The 18,735-nt window shown below is 47.2% G+C and overlaps 1 protein-coding gene across 4 annotated transcripts in view; it reads left to right on the forward strand.

Annotated features, from left to right (window-relative positions):
* The first annotated feature begins 17,010 nt into the window (after window positions 1–17,010).
* The window catches only part of MYZAP (myocardial zonula adherens protein), a 93,323-nt gene continuing 91,598 nt past the window's right edge, over window positions 17,011–18,735 (forward strand). For all 4 annotated transcript variants that reach the window (XM_049905328.1, XM_049905327.1, XM_049905326.1 and 1 more), the window contains exon 1: window positions 17,011–17,193. In XM_049905328.1, coding sequence (XP_049761285.1) covers window positions 17,122–17,193 — 72 coding nt within the window. In that variant the 5' untranslated portion in view covers window positions 17,011–17,121. The remainder of the gene's footprint in view (window positions 17,194–18,735) is intronic.

The following is an 18,735-nucleotide window of genomic DNA, read 5'->3' on the forward strand; positions in this document are numbered from 1 at the left end:
CCCATCCTCTCAATCTCCAGAGACCACTTCTCTTCTGCTTTTCTTGAACCATTTTCACACATGCATTCATTCTTTAACAAATATAGATTGAGGCTCCTGTGTGTACATGTTAATGGCTGGGGACACACACTGGATGAGCCATGCTTTTTGCCTTCATCCTGCTCGTAGCCTAGTGGTGGAGCTTACAGCTTGGTGGCAACGTGTAATAGTGAGTCTCCTCTGCTTAAGACACTGCAGTGGTTTCCCATTGCCTTCAGGGTGAAATTCAAAGGCAAAATCTCAGGGCAACATTCATAGCAACCAAGGCCCTGTGTATGTATGATCTGGTCCCTGAGTGGCAGAGCAGCCACCCTCCTGCCGTTCTACCCGTCTCACGCCTTCTGTACCTTCTTAGGTCTCCAAATGCATAATTCTTTCGTGCTGCCCTTCCCTTCTTCCCCATTGCCTCCCTCCAGACCGTAACCTTCTCCAGGGCAGGGGGTGAGTCTTACCTACCCTTTCATTCACTACAGCCCTGGACAATACTTGGCATGTTGAAAGTACTCAAGAAATGGGTGTCCATAGTGTTAGTAAATGAATAAATGACTAAATAAGTGAATGAATGAAGATATGTGGTTCTGACAAATAGTGTAATTTAGTTTAGTGTTTAGTAGGCCAAAGTTGGGCTCTATTCTGATCCCCGTTTCAAACTGGTCAACCAAAATGATGTGCTGAGCCAACTGAGCTGGGGAAGTTTTATTTTAGCCAAGTATTTTTTAAAATAATATCTTATCGTGTTTAAGGTGAGAGTTTACACATCAAATTAGGTTCCCATTTAACAATTTTTACGCAAATTACTCAGTGATATTGGTTGCATTTTTCACAAAGTGTCATCATTCTCATTCATTCCATTCTGGTTGTACCATTTCCAGTACTCTAGTTTCCCTACCCCCTTACCTTCTCGTCTTTGCTTTAGAGTAATTTTTGACTGTTCTGTCTCCTACAGATGATTTTTTTTTTAATAGTATTTTAGATGAAGGTTTAAAGAACAAACTAGCTTCTCATTAAACGATCAATATACATACTGTTTTGTGACATTGGTTACCAACCCCATGACAGGTCAACACTCTACCTTCTCAACCTTGGGTTCCCTGTAAATGATTTTTTAAAGGAGCTAATTACTCATGGGTGATATTGTCTATTTTATGAGCCAATCTGTTATTAGCTAAAAGGCAACCTCAAGGGATAATTTTGGTTTAAGGTATAAAGAGTATCTCAGGGCAATAGTCTCAGGGGGTCCTCTAGTCTCAACTGGTCCAGTGAGTCTGGACTTTTTAAGAATTTGAGTTCTGTTCCACATTTTTCTCCTGTTCTATCAAGATCTATTGATTGTGGCCCTGATCAGAACAGTCAGTAGTAGTAGCCAGGCACCATCTAGTTCTTCTGGTCTCAGGGTAGACGAGGCCATAGTTCATGTATTTAGTCAAGTATCTGCACTCAACTGCTAACCTAAAGGCTGGCTGTTTGAACCCACCTAGCAGCATCACAGAAGAAAGACCTGATGATCTGCTTCTGTAAGGATTACAGCCAAGAAAACCCTATGGAGAAGTTCTACCCTGTAACACAGGGGGTCTTGATGAGTCAGAATCAACTCATCAGCAACAAGATTTTTGGAAGAAATTTTAGTTCCCGGCATGTTTGGATCTGTTTGTAGCCTGTAGGTTTTTTCAGCAAAATAAAGTTGGGGGAAAAAAATAACATGATATAACATGATAGCATAACAACATATAACACAATATACCATAGTACACACAATCCCAATCCAAACACACACATATGCAATCCAAATATAAACATGTTAGTGAGCAGCCATTTAAGACACTCCACTGGTCTCACCCTGTCTGGAGCAAAAGAGAATGAAGAAAACTAAAGACCCAAGGGAAAAATTAGTCCAAAGAACTAATGGACCACAAGTACTACAGCCTTCATCAGACTGAGTCCATTACAACTAGATGGTGCCTGGCTACCACCACTGACTACTCCGACAGGGATCACAACAGAGGGTCCTGGACAGAGCTGGAATAAAATGTAGAACAAAATTCTAACTCACAGAAAGAAAAAAAAAGACCAGACTTACTGGCCTAACAGTAACTGGAGAAATGCTGAGGGTATGGCCCCTGGACACCCTTTTTAGCTCAGTAATGAATTCACTCCGGAGGTTCATCCTTCAGCCAAAGATTAGACAGGCCCATAAAACAAAATGAGACTAAAGGGGCACTCCAGCCCAGGAGCAAGGACTACTAGGCAGGAGGGGACTGGAAAGCTGGTAATAGGGAACCCAAGGTTGCGAAGGGAGAGTGCTGACATGTCACAGGGTTGGTAACCAATGTCACAAAAGAAGATGTGTACTAACTGTTTAATGAGAAACTAGTTTGTTCTGTGAACCTTTATCTAAAGCCCAATGAAAAAAAAAAAGAAACATATTAAACAGTCATATCAGGGCAGCATGAGTTCAAATTTGCAAGGAAGCCTGGACAGTTAACAGCGTCCAGTCACGATATGCCTTCCGCTTGCACCCTGATAGGAAACCCTGGTGGCTTAGTGGCTAAGTGCTGTAGCTGCTAACCAAAAGGTCGGCAGCTCAAATCCACCAGGCGCTCCTTGGAAACTCTACGGGGCAATTCTACTGTGTCCTATAGGGTCACTATGAGTCAGAATCGACTTGACTGCAACGGGTTGGGTGCACCCTCACGTAGGCAGGACAAAGGTCTCTCTCCACCAGGACAGGAAGATGTTTCTTCATGGATAGTTTTGCTGAGGGAGGGGTGAAGAGAGAAAGGGGGCTTCCAGCCAGTTATCCGGCCTGGCCGGCCATGGGAGACAGGATGCAAGTGAGCCAGGCTGTCCAGCCCCCTCTAATGCAGGCTGTTTCCTTTTTCCAGAAGTATGTGTGGTGGCCGATATCAAGACAGAGTGATGAATACATTGTCCTAGAATCTAAACTGGACAGGGAGGAAACGCCTGGCATTTGTGATATATCTGTCTACTTATTTGCTGAGAACATTGCTTGGGGGAGATAATAAGCACAGTGGGGATGGTGTTTTCAGAGATCTTCAGGGAGATAATGTCCTGGCGAAGGGCTAAGACACCGATGCTGTCCTGGAACAGGCCTCAGTTCTCACAGCCAGGGCTAAGCTTGCCCCTGCATCTTCCCCTCAACTCCCCTCCCTCCCATTTCAGGACCTTCCCAGTTGCCCATTGTCCAGCTGCCATTGTCTGAGCCTCTGGCCTCATTTCTCACCCATGCCCCTACACTACCAAGAACCCATGGCTCCCCAGGATGGCCATTCATGTCACAGCTACCCACAGCTTCTTCCCCTACTCTTTCTTGCCCAGCCTCTCCTGAAACTGAGTAATCAGATCTTTGCCTATAGGTCAGTGAGAAAAGGCAGCAGGAGACAGCCTTCTCTGCTCCCTTCTCTTATTAAGTACATATCACATGCCAGCTGTCTTTCTTATGTTATTAAATGATACAAGAATGATGTAATCCTAACAATGCTAAGGCAGTGATAATGACCATTTCCCCTATTTTACAGATCGAGAAACTGAGGCTCAGGGAAGCAAATGGACTGCCCTGGTGATGGGTAGTCTCAGGATTTGAACTCAGATAGTGTGGTGCAGGGATCTCACTCTTATTCAGTATGTTCTATTGCCTTCTTGCTATTCGCCTGGTGCAACAGAGATGCACAAGGCAGTCCTACCATTAAGGAGTTCTAGTTAAACAATGTCACCTTGAAGACTAAGGTGCACCTGACCCAAGCCATGATGTTTTCAATCGCCTCATATGCGTGTGAAACCTGGACAATGAATAAGGAAGATGAAGAAAAATTGATGCATTTGAATTGCGACGTTGGCGAAGAATATTGAATATACCATGGACTGCCAAAATCTGTCTTGGAAGAAGTACAACCAGAATGCTCCTTAGAAGCAAGGACAGTGAGACTATGTCTCACATACTTTGGACATATTATCAGAAGGGATCAGTCCCTGGAGAAGGACATTGTGCTTGGTAAAGTAGAGGGTCAGCGAAAAGGAGGGAGACCCTCAATGAGATGGATTGACACAGTGGCTGTAACAGTAGGCTGAAGCATAAAAATGATTGTGAGGATGGTGAAGGACCTCTGTTGTACATAGGGTCACTATGAGTTGGAACTGACTCAAGGACACCTAACACAACAACATGTTAAACAAAAAATGGCGAAACACTGCAAGAAGCACTGTAACATCAGTGGTGGGAGGACAATGGAGGATTTCGCAGTAATGGTGTCATCTGTGGTGGAGGGAGGAGCCTGAGCAAAGGCACTGTAGTGGATGCTACAGGACGCCACCCACATCTCCTTTGTTCCCCACCTACCAAGCATGGTGGATGGCTCACGGGAATTGCCCTAGGCTTCTCTCTCCAGGGGAAGGGAAGTGACTGGTCAATAGCGGAAGTGCAAAGACCCTGAACCCCTTGCCCCAGATGACGACAACTCTGAAAGGCTGACCCAGCTCCCGAACTCTCTATGGAATGGGCTGAGGCCAACTACCATCAAGATAACAGCTGAAGCTGTAGAAACCACAGAGGGCAGATCTGCCTGCCCCCTCACCCTTTGAGGTTTTAGTGCCGGCTCTGGATACAAGGGTGTTGCTTTTCTCTTTCAGATCCACAGATTACTTGGGCCTCTCCCTTCTTGGGAAAGGGTCACCAGGTAATTCGACCTTCAGTTGGAGTACCCGCCATGATGAATAGCTGTCTTTACATGGTACTTTAGGGGACTCCTGATCCATCACCCCGTAGGAGACTGCAGTGCTCAGTTTGGGCTATCATGTCTGGGACTGAGACTTTGTCCCACAATCTGGGTCTCTGTGGAGTCTGGCAATATTAACGCACATAATCAGACCTGTGTGAACTTTCTCTCCAGGTGAGGCATATCCTGAAAACCTGCCTTTAGAGCAGGGTCTTGCAGGCTGGGTTTTGTGTTTTGCTGGCTTCCTGTATAAGGATCCCTGATGGCACAGTGGTTAAGCGCTCAGCTGCTAATGGAAAGGTCAGCGATTCAATCACCTGCCGCTCTGCAGGAAAGAGATGTGGCAGTCTGCTTCAGTAACGATTACAGCCTTGGAAGTTCTTTGGGGCAGTTCTACTCTGTCCTATAGAGTCGCTGTGAGTCAGAATTGACTCGATGGCAAAAGGTATAAAAAAAAAAAAAATAGCTTCCTATAAACTCTATTTTAATGGGCATTGCAGCGCTCAGCAATTCGTCCTTTGAAGATGCTTGATATGCTTTAGGAGACCTGGTGGTGCAGCAGTTAAGCACTCTGCTGCTAACTGAAAGGTTGGCAGTTCCGAACCACCCAGTGGCAGCAGAAGAAAAGACCTGGCGATCTACTCCTGTGAAGATTACAGCCTAAGAAACCCTGTGCGGGCAGTTCTACTCTGTCACACGGGGTCACTATGAGTCAAAAATCAACTCAATGGCACCTAACAACAATGTACTTTTAGGCAATAAATCCTATCTTCGTACAAATATCAAATCTGTTGCCGTCAAGTCGATTCCGACTCATAGTGACCCTATAGGACAGAGCAGAACTGCCCCACAGGGTTTCCAAGGAGCAGCTGGTGGATTTGAACTGCCGACCTTTTGGTTAGTAGCTGAATGCTTAGCTACTGCAGGTGGTGCAAATGGTTAATGTGCAGCTGCTAACTGAAAAGTTGGAGATTTGAATCCACTCAGAGGCACCTCAGAAGAAAGGTCTGGCAATCTACCTAAAGAAAAAATCAGGCATTAAAAATCCCATGCAGCACAGTTCTACTCTGACACACGTGGGGTTGCCAGGAGTCAGGGTGGACTCAATGGCCACTGGGTCACTGGTTAGATTTCTGGGTATCATATAAGATCTACGAAGTCAGAATTTCTGTGGGGAAGGCCCCGGAACCTGTATTGTTAGCAGGTTCTCGGTGACTTTGGAGGGCAGTAAGGCTTGGGGACCACTGATAAAGCCACAGTCCAGTGCTGGGGATGCCCTGGCTTACCCATCATTTCCACTCTCCGCAATTTCTTTCCTGTCCACTTTCCCTACTTGGCCGGCTCCGACCGTTGGCTTTGGTCCTTAGATGGTACTGAATGCCGTCTTCTTTCAGCTCTTTCCTACTGGCCCCCATCCTACACTTCTGGTTACACAGATCAAGTCTAACCTGTCTGCCACCGTGGCACTCATTCGAGAACGGGAGCCACCTAAAGGTGATGTGTTCTCAGCCTTGTCTTCTCTAGGAGCAATATGCCCAGCTCTGTTACTTGAGTCTCCCATGAGTCAGTGTCAAGCTCTTACACCATCTGAGTTCCGTTCTTCGGACATAATTTTGCCCGTTCACGTTCCTTTAAACTGTGGCACCCAGACCTGAAGGCCACATTCCAGGCGTGGTCAGACCAGCACCACACAGTGGGGACTCCGGCCTTGCCGGTTCCAGACCCAGTTTTTCCGCTGAGTGTAGCTTGAAATTAGAGGAGAAGTTCCAGCCCACAGCAGGGTTGGCTTCTGTGGAGCTCCCGGCCAAGCTGGGTCCTGTGTCCTGCACTTGTAGGTTGCTTCCTTAGACCCAAGGTTAGAACCATAGCCTTATTTCTGGCAGATCCCACCCTGTCGGACTCTGCTCTTTGCTCCAGCCTCTTGACTTTGAGTCCTGCCTCTTCCATCAGGGAGATTTAGTGTTCCGTCATCTTCCTTTTTCAGACTGTCTGTATTCAAGCTGTTTTGTACCTCACCCTCCGAGCCACACGGTGGTTTGTGGTCACCGTTGTTGCAGAGAGCTTGACTCTGAGCAGTGATATATTAGGTATCCGTTAGCGTTTATATTTATTTTCAGATCTGTATATGGATGGAGCGTGGTGATACAGTGGACACAGCTGGTGCCTGCCCAGACCTCCTTGGCTCTCTGCCACCAGCTCCGAGCGTCTGACCCCAGCTTTTGTGTGCTCTGATGCTAAAAGTTTGTGACCCTCTTCAGAGGGCTTTCCAGTGGTGTGGAGGTTCCTTGGTCTTCTGGGGTGCCACAAGTGCCTTGGAGTGTGTATCTCCTTCCACCCTGCCCCAGTTCTCCTGGTGCCCCTAGTCCTTGAACTGACTAGTGAGGGAGGACAAACCCCCAGCTTCTTTGCTTGAGGTGGGACTAACTCTGAGGTCCATTTACACACCAGGAGCAGCCTCAGGCTCAGGCCAAATCATGAACTGCGTTTAAGGTTCCCTTTGCTTCCTCCTTCCCCCTTCCTTAATACACACAAACCCTGGGCTCAGAATCTGCTTCTGGGAGATGCTGACCTAAGACAACAGTCATAGACAAATACACAGGTCAGACATTCTGCACGTATATGTCGCTGTTGTCATTGGGTGCTGTCAAAACTAATGTTGACTCATAGCTACCCCATGTGACAGGGAAGCGCTTCCCCATAGGGCTTTCTCCACTGAAATCTTTACGGGGGCAGAGTGACAGGTCTTTCTCCTGTGGGGCCGCTGGGTGTGTTCCAACCACCAGTCTTTCAGTTGGCAACTGAGCACTTAACCATTGTGCTACCAGGGCTCCTTCTGCATATATATAAAAAAATATATATCTATATATTTCAGGGCTTTTTATTTATTAAAAAAAAAAAAACCTTCTCTATGGATTAACTACTTCACTCTTGGTGTAGATTCAAATGCAGGTATTACTCATATTTTATTCAGCCCGAATGGGATTTACTGACCAGTCACCAGTTCAGTGGCCTTCAGGGCGAAGCTCCTAAATTACCTAAGGAAGCACCTGGGTTGTAAAACGAGCTGCCCTTTGTACCATACTGCTCAGGAATGCCCTGAATTCCTTTGACGTTTCTCACGGGACTTACTCTTTCTCCTGTTTTTCTGATATTGGGTGGAGCCTGTTCCCTCCTAAAGATAGTCACCTGGATGTCCACCTGAAAAAACAAATATGCAAGATGGCCGCCTTCGCACCTGCTGGTGTTCTGCTACAGGAGTGCTTAGCTGCTTGGAAAAGTCAGAGGATGCTTTCTTCTAGGTTTCCAGATTGACTCCTTTGTGTTGAATGCACAGGGAAACCTCATGCTGAGAAAGTCATCAGTCACTCATCCTCTGCTTCACTCATTTTCTTGACTGATTTCCCTTCTCCCAGGATCTGTAGAAAGATGGGTCAGTCACTCACTAGGGTGGACTACGAAATCCTCCCACTTCTAGTGGGTCACTAAGTTCTGCTGATTTTCTGCCTAAATGCCTTTTGAGCCTGTCTCCTCCCTTCCTTTCCAGTGCCACTTTCTCCCCTAGTCCAGAGTCTCTTTATCTCATATTAACTCCAAAGTACTCTCCCTGAAGCCTCTGCCTTCTGTCCACGCTCCTCTCTCTACTGCCCGCCATCTTTCTTAATGTAAATCTGTTGAAGTTACCGCCCTTCTCACAAATCTCAATTCTAGTCAAGGCCCTTTGCAATCTGAGGCTGCTCTGCTCTGTCTCTGGCCATTGCTTCCTGTCCTGAAGTTCAAGCGAAGCAGGCACACCCCCATTCCCCAGGTCCTCTGGCCCCTCAGTCTGGAAGGCTCTCACCCTTGTCCTCCTTGTTCTTCAGGGCCAGCTCCTATACAGCCTTACTTCCCTTCTTCTCTACTCATCACAGTACTTTGGACATGCCTCCGGTTTGGCCTCTGTCCCGGTGTGGGAGGTGAGTTTTCAAGGACACAGAGCCATCTGGAGCTGCTTTGCCTGCTATTGGAGCTTAGCGCCACCACTTACTAGTGTTGTTAGTGTTGGCAAGTTATTTCACCTCCCTGTGACTTGATTCCTCATCTGCAAAACAGAGTACCTTCCTCAATGAGTCATTATGAAAGTTAAATATGTTTGATGCATTTTAAGCCTTTTGAACGCAGCCAACTGGTTGCTGTAGAGTCAGTTTCGACTCAAGGCAACCTCATGAGCGTCAGAGTAGAACTGTGCTCCACAGGACTTTCTTTCTTTCTTTCTTTCTTTTTAACGGTACTTTAGATGAGTTTGCAGAGCAAACTAGTTTCTCACTAAACAATTAATACACACATTGTTTTGTGACATTGGTTGCCACCCCCACGTCATGTCGACACTCTCCCTTCTGGAGCTCGGGTTCCCCACTACCAGCTTTCCTGCCCTTCCTGCCTTCTTGTCCTTGCCCCTGGGCTGGCGTGCCCCTTTAGTCTCGTTTTGTTTTATGGGCCTACCTGACCTTTGGCCGAAGGGCGAACCTCAGGAGTGACTTCCTCACTGAGCTATAGGGGTGTCTGGGGGCCATGCTCTCGGGGTTTCTCCGGCCTCTGTCAGACCAGTCAGCCTGGTCGTTTTCGAGTTAATTTTGTTTTATGTTTTTCTCCAGCTCTGTCCTGAGGCTCCATAGAGTTTTCATGGCTGATTTTTTGGAAGTGGATTGCCAGAGCTTTCTTCTGTGGCACCTCTGGGGAGACTCGAACCTCTGACCTTTCCATTAGCAGCCAAGCACATTAACGGTTTGTACCACCCAGGGGACCTTGAACACAGTAAGTGCCTTGTAAGTGTTAGCTATCGTTTTATTTTACCAAGTACACGTCTCTTCCCAGATTGATTTCGAAATCCTAGAAAGCAAGGTCTATGTCTTATCCACCCCTGTGTCCCCAGTGCCTGGCACACAGCAGGCACTTGGTACATATTTGTTCAGTGAATTGGCTTATCATCACTCTGCCAGCTGCTCGTTTGTTTGTTGGTTTAGCTGATGAACTGGCAGGATTATTTTCAGTGAGCTGGCGTTCCCCAGGGTGGGTCGGCTATAGGTTCCAGCCTGTATCTAGACAGGTTTATGAACGCCGTGTATCTCGGTGACTTGGCTGGCATATTGGGTCCCTCTAGGTCTGTTTTCCTTATCTCTGGGTCTTGTTCTCTGCTTCTTAGACTCCCTGTGAATATGGGGTGTTTCTTGTTCCACTTTACCCAAAGGGGCTTTGTAATTTCATACCCTGGCCCTTGGGTTGGAACTGTGTCCTTTTCCTATTGTGAAAGTTTGGTCTCTGGCGTTCAGAACAGAAGAATATGCCAGAACTTCGTGATGCTGTCACAGCTGAGAGGAAGAGGAAAAAAAGGACATGTCAGAGACACAAGAGTGAAGAGGGCAGAAAATGTCAGGAATTTGGCGTTGCTGAGCTCACCTAATCCTACCCTCCTGCAGCAATCCAACTGCTGATGGTTTCTGCCGAGAAATAATGGCAGTCTTTGCTGCTCAGGACTTTGCTGAACAAATGGGTCCCTCATGAGTGCATCACCTAACAACGCCGATAGAATCGGCGTGGAGGGGGTGGCTCAGAAGAAAGAAATAAAGGCAATGCAGAAAGCAGAGGCCTGGAGGACACGAAAGAGAATTCTACGAACTGAGATGGGAGAAGGAGGGGTAATTCATTAGCTGATTTCAAGAAAATATAGGGCTTTCACACAGACATCTGGAATTTTCTACAACCTGGGCTCCAGCGGAGAAATTTAGGACCGATATTAGGAACATGCGACTATTACTGCAGCTAGGAAGGAATGGTAGCTAAGGCAGCTCTGTCGCCCTGGTCCCTGGTGGCTGCTCCTGCCTAAACGGTGACAACCCCCCACCACCATGGCTCATTGGTTCAACTGGTGAGCCAGCAGAATTATGTTCAATGCTGGTGTTTCTGGAGGGGACTGGGCTTGTTGAAAGGGAATAGAGTGACCTTCCACCCCAGTGCTTTATCCTATCTCTTCCACTTCTGCCCCCTTTTCCACTCTCTCTGTTCTAGAGATCCCAGAGGACTGGCTGAGGCAGAAGTTCTCAACTTTGATTCCTCTTCAAGAAGAGCCAATCTTTCTTCATCTTCCCTTCCTGGGACTGCTCATAGAAACCTGTGGCTATAATTTCATTTTTTTCTCCATTCTAGATCTGCCTTTCCATTGACCCCGAAGCCCTCCTTGTCTTCCCTTTCCCTCCTTTCCCATTATCCATGAACTCGCCGCTCCCCTCCTCTGCCTTGTGGTTCCTACCACCTCAGCTTCCCGGTGCTAGCGTGGCAGGGGCAGCAGCATAGGCCAGAGGTGGCATCTGCTCAATCACACCACCTTAGTCCTTGGTGACACTCAATGTTGGGGAGCTAGCCCAGCTGAGACAACCCCATGCTTCTGGCTGCTTTAGCTGGCAAACTGTTTAGACACCTGGCCACCCATGAAGCTGGGTCAACTTTTGGATTGGTAAAGATCTTAGTCTCTGTTTTTCTTGACCATGAGTGAGTTGAAATCATGCTCTGTGAGATCATTTCTTCATTCATTCAACATAGATTGTGCCAGCTACTGCTCTGCACTGGACATGCAGAGATGTAAGCCAGACCCAGTTCCTACAAAGAGCTCAAAGCTAGTGAGCACTCAGGTGCTTCTGTAATGAGCTAGAATGCAGTATGAAAAGTATTATATTAATCATGTCATGAGGACGTGGATGGATAGAGAAGAAATGAACCCATGGACAACCCCCTTCCTTTCAAATGTTGACTCTGTTTTGGGTGGTCACCATAATATAAATAAATATTGATGAAGCCAGGTTATTCTGACTCTGTCTGAATAACAGTCCACTTCCTTTCTCCTAAGACAACAGTAAATCAACAATCATCATTAGCCTCTTTGTGTTGAGGTAAACATGCAGATGTTGCTAATCTATGGTGGCTTCCAACAGCCACATTTTGACCTGTTTTTATTGAAAAGTAGGCCCAGTTTTCAATCTTCTAAAACTCTCCCAAGAGTAGGAACTGTGGAAGTAGGATGGGAGGGGACCTTCAAAAGCAGCCCCACCCTTTTTTTTTGGAGCAGATGGGTGGATGGGGAACTTCAAGGTGGAGGATCCTAACAAAGCAGTAGATCTGAAGTTAGAAGACTAGACGTCTAGTCCCAGCTGTGTTGCTAATTAACCTCTGGGCCTCAGTTTCCCCATTTATTTGCAGAATGAGGATAATAACAGTATTCACTTTGTGGGGCCATTGTGAGGTTTTTGAGGAGAAATGCATACAAAGCCCTCAGAACACAGGCGTAGCTGTGACAAGGACAGTGATGGGGCTGGTGAAGAACAGGCTGTGCAACCTCGGGAAAGTCACTTTTCTACACTGATCTCAGTTTCCTCATCTACAAAAGGACTGACTTTCACAGGATGGTTTGGAATTCTGTTTGACAACATTTACTGAGCTTCTTCCCTGTTGGTGTCACCCTGGGGTTCAGAGGGGGATGAGGCCTGGCTCCTGCTCTCCAGAGCTCCCAGTCTGGGAGAAGGACAGACACACATAGGCAGCTCTAACACAAGCCATGATCCCAAACAGTTGCTAGGTTCACCAGTGTAAGCATAGGAGGTTTCCAGAGAGCTCTGTGGGGGGCAGTGTTTGACCTGGGCTTAGAGAGAGACTGTGCCAGCCCTGCTAAAGACCATTCCAGGATGAAGGCCAAACTGTTAGCTACGCACAGCGGGTCTTTGTGATCTGGCTTTGCCCCCATCTGCTGCTCCTTCATCACTTTGCCCCTTACACTGTGATATTCTCATTCCTTAAATATATGCCCTAAGCTCTCTTGCCAGCCTGCTGTCTTTGTACATGGCAGGTCTCTTGGCCTGAAACTCCCTCTTCCATCTGCATGGGCAGCAGAGTGAACAATCAAGGCACTAGGTTGGACTATGAGGTTTTGTCCTAGCTTTGCCTCTTACTGAGTGTGGGGCCTCTGGTGTGTTACTCAATCCCTGGTGACTCAGTGCCCTCATCTGCAAAATGGGGATACAGGATAATAAGGTGCAAACTAAATGGCTGGTTTTGAGGATGGAATAGGGTAACACAGAGCGTTTGCTAGCCCAGCCCACAGTAATCACTGAATGAACGTGAACGGTTTTCATTAACACTCTATGGCTGGCGTGCTCCTACCCGTATTTCAGGTCTCAGCCAGGGCTTCTGACCTGTTCGTTCTGAGAATTTGCATTTCCACCCCAGATATGTTAATCAGAACCTACATTTTAACACAATCCCCAACTGAGTCTTATATATGATAAAATTTGAGAATCATCACTCTACTAGTGGTTCTTAGAAATGGTTCCTAACCAGCAATATTAGCATTGCCGGGGAGTTTTTGTTGTTGTGGTTGTTAGGTGCCGTTGAGTTGGTTCCGACTCATAGTGACCCCATGCACAACAGAATGAAACACTGCCTGTTCCTGCACATCCTCACAATTGTTGCTATAAAACTCTCCCAAGAGTAGGGACTGTGGAAGTAGGGTGCTTGAACCCATTGTTGCAGCCACTGTATCAATCTGTCTCATTGAGGGTCTTCCTCTTTTTTGCTGACCCTCTATTTTATCAAGAATGATGTCCTTCTTGATAACATGTCCAAAGTATGTTAGACATAGTCTCACCATCCTTACTTCTGAGGAGCATTTTGGTTGTACTTCTTCCAAGACAGATTTGTTCAGTCTTTTTGCAGTCCACAGTATGGTCAATATTCTTCTCTAAAACCACAATTAAAAGGTGTCAATCCTTCTTGGGTCTTCCTTATTCACTGTCCAGCTTTTGCATGCATATGAGGCAATTGAAAACACCATGGCTTGAGTCAGGCACACCTTAGTTCTCAAGGTGACCTCCTTGCTTTTCAACACTTTAAAAAGGTCTTTTGCAGCAGATTTGCCCAGTGCAACGCATCTTTTGAGTTCTTGACTGCTGCTTACATGGGTGTTGATTGTGGATCCAAGTAAAATGAAATCCTTGACAACTTCAGTCTTTTCTCCGTTTATCATGATGTTGCTCATTGGTCCAGTTGTGAGGATTTTTGTTTTCTTTATGTTGAGGTGCAATCCATACTGAAGGCTGTGGTCTTTGATCTTCATTAGTAAGTGCTTTAAGTCCTCTTCACTTTCAGCAAGCAAGGTTGTGTCATCTGCATAACGCAGGTTGTTAATGAGTCTTCCTCCAATCCTGATGCCCCGTTCTTCTTCATACAGTCCAGCTTCTCGTATTATTTGTTCAGCATACAGATTAAATAGGTATGGTGAAAGAACACAACCCTGATGCACTCCTTTCCTGACTCTAAACCAATCGGTATTCCCTTGTTCTGTTCGAACAACTGCCTCTTGATCCATGTACAGATTCCTCAGGAGCGCAATTAAGTATTCCAGAATTCCCATTCTCTGCAATGTTATCCATAATTTCTTATGATCCACACAGTCGAATGCCTTAGCATAGTCAATAAAACACAAGTAAACATCTTTCTGGTATTCTTTGCTTTCAGCCAAGATCCATCTGACATCAGCAATGACAACCCTGGTTCCACGTCCTCTTTTAAATCCAGCTTGAATTTCTGGCAGTTCCTTGTTGATATACTGCTGCAGCCACTTTTGAATGATCTTCAGCAATATTTTACTTGCATGTGATATTAATGATATTGTCCAATAATTTCCACATTTGGTTGGATCACCTTTCTTGGGAATAGGCATAAATATGGATCTCTTCCAGTCAGTTGGCCAGGTAGCTGTCTTCTAAGTTTCTTGGCATAGATGAGCGACCACTTCCATGGCGCATCCATTTGTTGAAACATCTCAATTGCTATTCCATCAGTTCCTGGAGCCTTGTTTTTTGCTAGTGCCTACTTCTTTCAGTACTATCGGTTCCTGATCATATGTTACCTCCTGAAATGGTTCAATGCCGAACAATTTCTTTTGGTATAATGACTCTGTGTATTCCTTCCATCTTCTTTTGATGCTTCCTCCATCATTTAATATTTTCCCCATAGAATCCTTCACTATTGCAACTTTGAGGCTTGAATTTTTTCTTCAGTTCTTTCAGCTTGATAAATGCTGAGCATGTTCTTCCCTTTTGGTTTTCTATCTCCAGGTCTCTACACATGTCATCATAATACTTTACTTTGCCTTCTCAAATCGCCCTTTGAAGTCTTCTGTTCAGCTCTTTTACTTCATTATTTTTTCCTTTTCCTTTAACTACTTGACGTTCAAAAGCAAGTTTCGGAGTCTCTTCTGACATCCATTTAGGCCTTTTCTTTCTCTCCTGTCTTTTTAATGACCTCTTGCTTTCTTCATGTATGATGTCGTTGATGTCATTCCACAACTCATCTGGTCTTCGGTCATTAGTGTTCAACGCATCAAATCTATTCTTAAGATGGTCTCTAAATTCAGGTGGGATATACTCAAGGTCATACTTTGGCTCTTGTGGACTTGTTCTAATTTCCTTCAGTTTCAGTTTGAACTTGCTTCAGAGTATTTGATGGTCTGATCTACAGTCCGCCCTTGGCCCTGTTCTGACTGATGATATTGAGCTTTTCCATTGTCCTTTCCACAGGTGTAGTTGATTTGATTCCTGTGTATTCCATCTGGCAAGGTCCGTGTGTATAGTGGCCATTGGTGAAAAAAGGTATTTGCAATGAAGAAGTTGTTGGTCTTGCAAAATTCAGTCATGTGATTTCTGGCATCGTTTCTATCACCGAGGCCATATTTTCCAACTACTGATCCTTCTTTTTTGTTTCCAACTTTTGAATTCCAACCGCCAGTAATTATCAGTGCATCCTGATTGCATGTTCAATCAATTTCAGGCTGTAGAAGTTGGTGAAAATCTTTGACTTCTTTATCCTTGGCCTTAGTGATTGGTGTGCAAATTTGAATAAGAATCACATTAACTGGTTTTCCTTGTAGGTGTATGGATATGATCCTATCACCAACAGTGTTGTACTTCAGGATAGATATTAAAATGTTCTTTTTGACAATGAATGCAACTCCATTCCCCTTCAAGTTGTCATTCTCAGCATAGTAGACCATACGATTGTCTGATTTGAAATGACCAATACCAGTCCATTCCAGCTCACTAATGCCTAGGATATTGATCTTTATGCATTCCATTTCATTTTTGACTATTTCCAGTTTTCATGGATCCATGGTTTTTACTTTTCAAGTTCCGACTATTAATGGATGTTTGCAGCGGTTTCTTCTCATTTTGAGTCGTGCCACATCAGCAAATGAAGATCCCGAAAGCTTGACTCCTTCCACATCATTAAGGTCAACTCCACTTGGAGGCAGCTCTTCCCCAGCCCTATTCTGAGTGCCTTCCAACCTGAGGGGCTCATCTTCCAGCACTATATCAGACTATGTTCCACTGCTATTCATAAGGTTTTCACTGGTTAATTGTTTTCAGAAGTAGACCCCTGGGTCCTTCTTCCTAGTCTGACTTAGTCTGGAAGCTCAGCTGAACCCTGTCCCCCATGGGTGATCCCTCTGGTATCTGAATACTGGTGGCATAGCTCCCAGCATCACTGCAACACGCAAGCTCCCAGAGTATGACAAAGTGACAGACGCAGTGGTGGTGGGGAGCTTGTTAGAAATGCAAATTCTCAGCAGGGGTTCAGACCGGAACCAGAACGAAATGGTTGGACGCCCTGGTCTTAGTCTGGTCATCACCTCCTCTGGGGAGGCCTTTTCTGGCTCCCGAGGCCGGCTCGTGTGCCCCCACTGTTCACGGTCCCTACTCCCCTACCCCAGTGCGGCCCCTGCTGCCTGCCCTGTGCGGTCGGACCGTCAGCCCCGCGAGGACAGGGGCCGGTCGACTGTGTTGGCGGCGGGGAGCGACGTGTGCCATCACTCAGTAAATACGGAATGAATGACAGGGGGCAAGGGTCTCAGTGGTCCCTGAGTGGAGCAAAGCCTGGATGGGCCGGTGGGCAGCGAGCCAGGAGTTTGACTGGCAGGCGGACTTCGACTGCACAGGCCACAGTGCGGGACCCCGGGGCGGTGCCCAAGGCCGCCTGGGGTGTCGGGGCTTCTTCCCACCCTGGGGGTGACCCTGAGAGCGCGCAGCGCGGAGAAGAGAGCGGCGCTCAACTTTGCCCGGGCTGAGCCCTGGGGAGAAAATGCAGCCGGACAGGTCGGGCGAGCGCTCGGCCCCCGCCCCCGGCTCCGCCCCGGCCTGGCCCGCCCCCGGCGCCCGGCCGCAGCTGGTCCGCAGCTGGAGCCGCTCGCCGCCCCCGCTCAGGGCGCCCGGCGCGCTTATCCGGCGCCCGCCAGGAGCAGCGCCCGCACCGCCAGCGCCGAAGGCTGCGCGGGATGCTGCGCTCCACGTCCACCGTCACCCTGCTCGCGGGCGGCTCCGGAGCGCCCGGGGCGCCCAGCAGGAGGGTGAGTAGCTGTGGCCGGAGCCGCCACTGCTCTGTCCCCTCCTTCCCAGTCCAGGCCCCCCGCTGTAGGAGTGTAGGGTGGGGGACGCGCGCGAGCCGGTCCTGGGCCACCCTGGGAACAACGCTCCAGGCTTGTCCCAGCCCTGGCCGTGACCCTTTCCCTCGACGCCCCAGGGCCGCCTCACCGGCTCGCAGGACAGGGCTTAGGAGACTTTCTGGAATTCCCAGAGATTTCCTCTTCTTCCTGCCTCCCGCTCAAGCCAAGTTTAAAAAGCAAGGGAGACTTGGGGATCGTTTATTTCTGCAGTGTCCCTACCTTGAAATATATCTAAAGCGCAAACTTTCCCTCTTGCATTTGTGTTCACTGATGATCAGACAATACCGATTCTGGGCTAGCAAGGTGGGTGCCACGTTACGAACTAGCGGGTCAGCAACCGGGCCACCCAGGAACCCTGCTGTGGGAGACTTGGGTTTATGGACATCACTTTCTTTCTGATGTAAATATTAGCACAGCAGCAGCCTGGGAAGCTCCAGGCACTGTCTCCAAGGAGGCTGCACTTTTGGAAGTGCACTGTTTCCCGGCAATCCTTGTTGCTTCTTTTCTCCCCTCTCCGGATGCCCTGTAAAAGAAAGGCCGAAGGCCTGCAGGATGCGGCTTTCACTTTCTGTGTCTCTCCCAAGATCAGCACATCGGAGCACACTGCCAGGGGCTTAGCTGGCGGCTGCTTAGTTCATCCATTTACCATGATATTCAATACTTACTATGGTGCCCCTTTACTTGGGATGAGACTTCTCCCATCTTATTTTCCCTAGGGTTAGCTAAACAGATGGTTGAATCCAAACCCAAGCCCCCTTTGATACTGTTATCTATTTCCTAGAGTGGTAGACATGCTTGTTTGTCTTTAGGTACTTTAACCAAGTGATTGGCAGTTACCTTATGTGGTATCTTTCTTTAGCTCTAGAAGAAAGGCATTGTTTTACTCTTGGGTGTGGGCTAAGTGATTGCTTCCTGTGTATGTATGGTGTGGCACTTAAGGTTGGTAGAACTCTAGTTGTCTAATCATTAGATTCATAAAGCCAGATCCACATTAGGTCTAAGTGGTTTTCCAACCACAGGGTCAAGTGTGGGACCTGATTACATGAGTTACATGAAGTTCTCCAAGTCCCCCTCCAGAGGTGAGAACTGGTCGGGGCGGCCAGAGCAATATTGTGAGTGGGTACAAATGTGATTGGTATACCAGATAACATTTCTGGGGATTTTTTTTTTTTTCCCCTCAAATATTTATTTTTGAGCATATCTTTAGCTATGAAGGGTGTGATGTCCAGCATAGTGGGACACACTATCAGGAAGGCTTTGCCTTTGGAATAAGATGACAGGAATGCTCTGGAACTGGAAGTTGTAGGGGCCTGGGTCAGACCAGGCAGGACTGGCCGAGTACACTGGTCCTTGTTCTGGGGAGAAGACATCTTGATGCTCTAGGGCTCAACCCGGCTTTGAGGCGTCCTATTCTGCCCGTGATCCACAAATGCCGCAGGTACTGCG

Source organism: Elephas maximus, chromosome 13 (assembly GCF_024166365.1).
Source record: "Elephas maximus indicus isolate mEleMax1 chromosome 13, mEleMax1 primary haplotype, whole genome shotgun sequence".
Lineage (NCBI taxonomy): Eukaryota > Metazoa > Chordata > Mammalia > Proboscidea > Elephantidae > Elephas > Elephas maximus.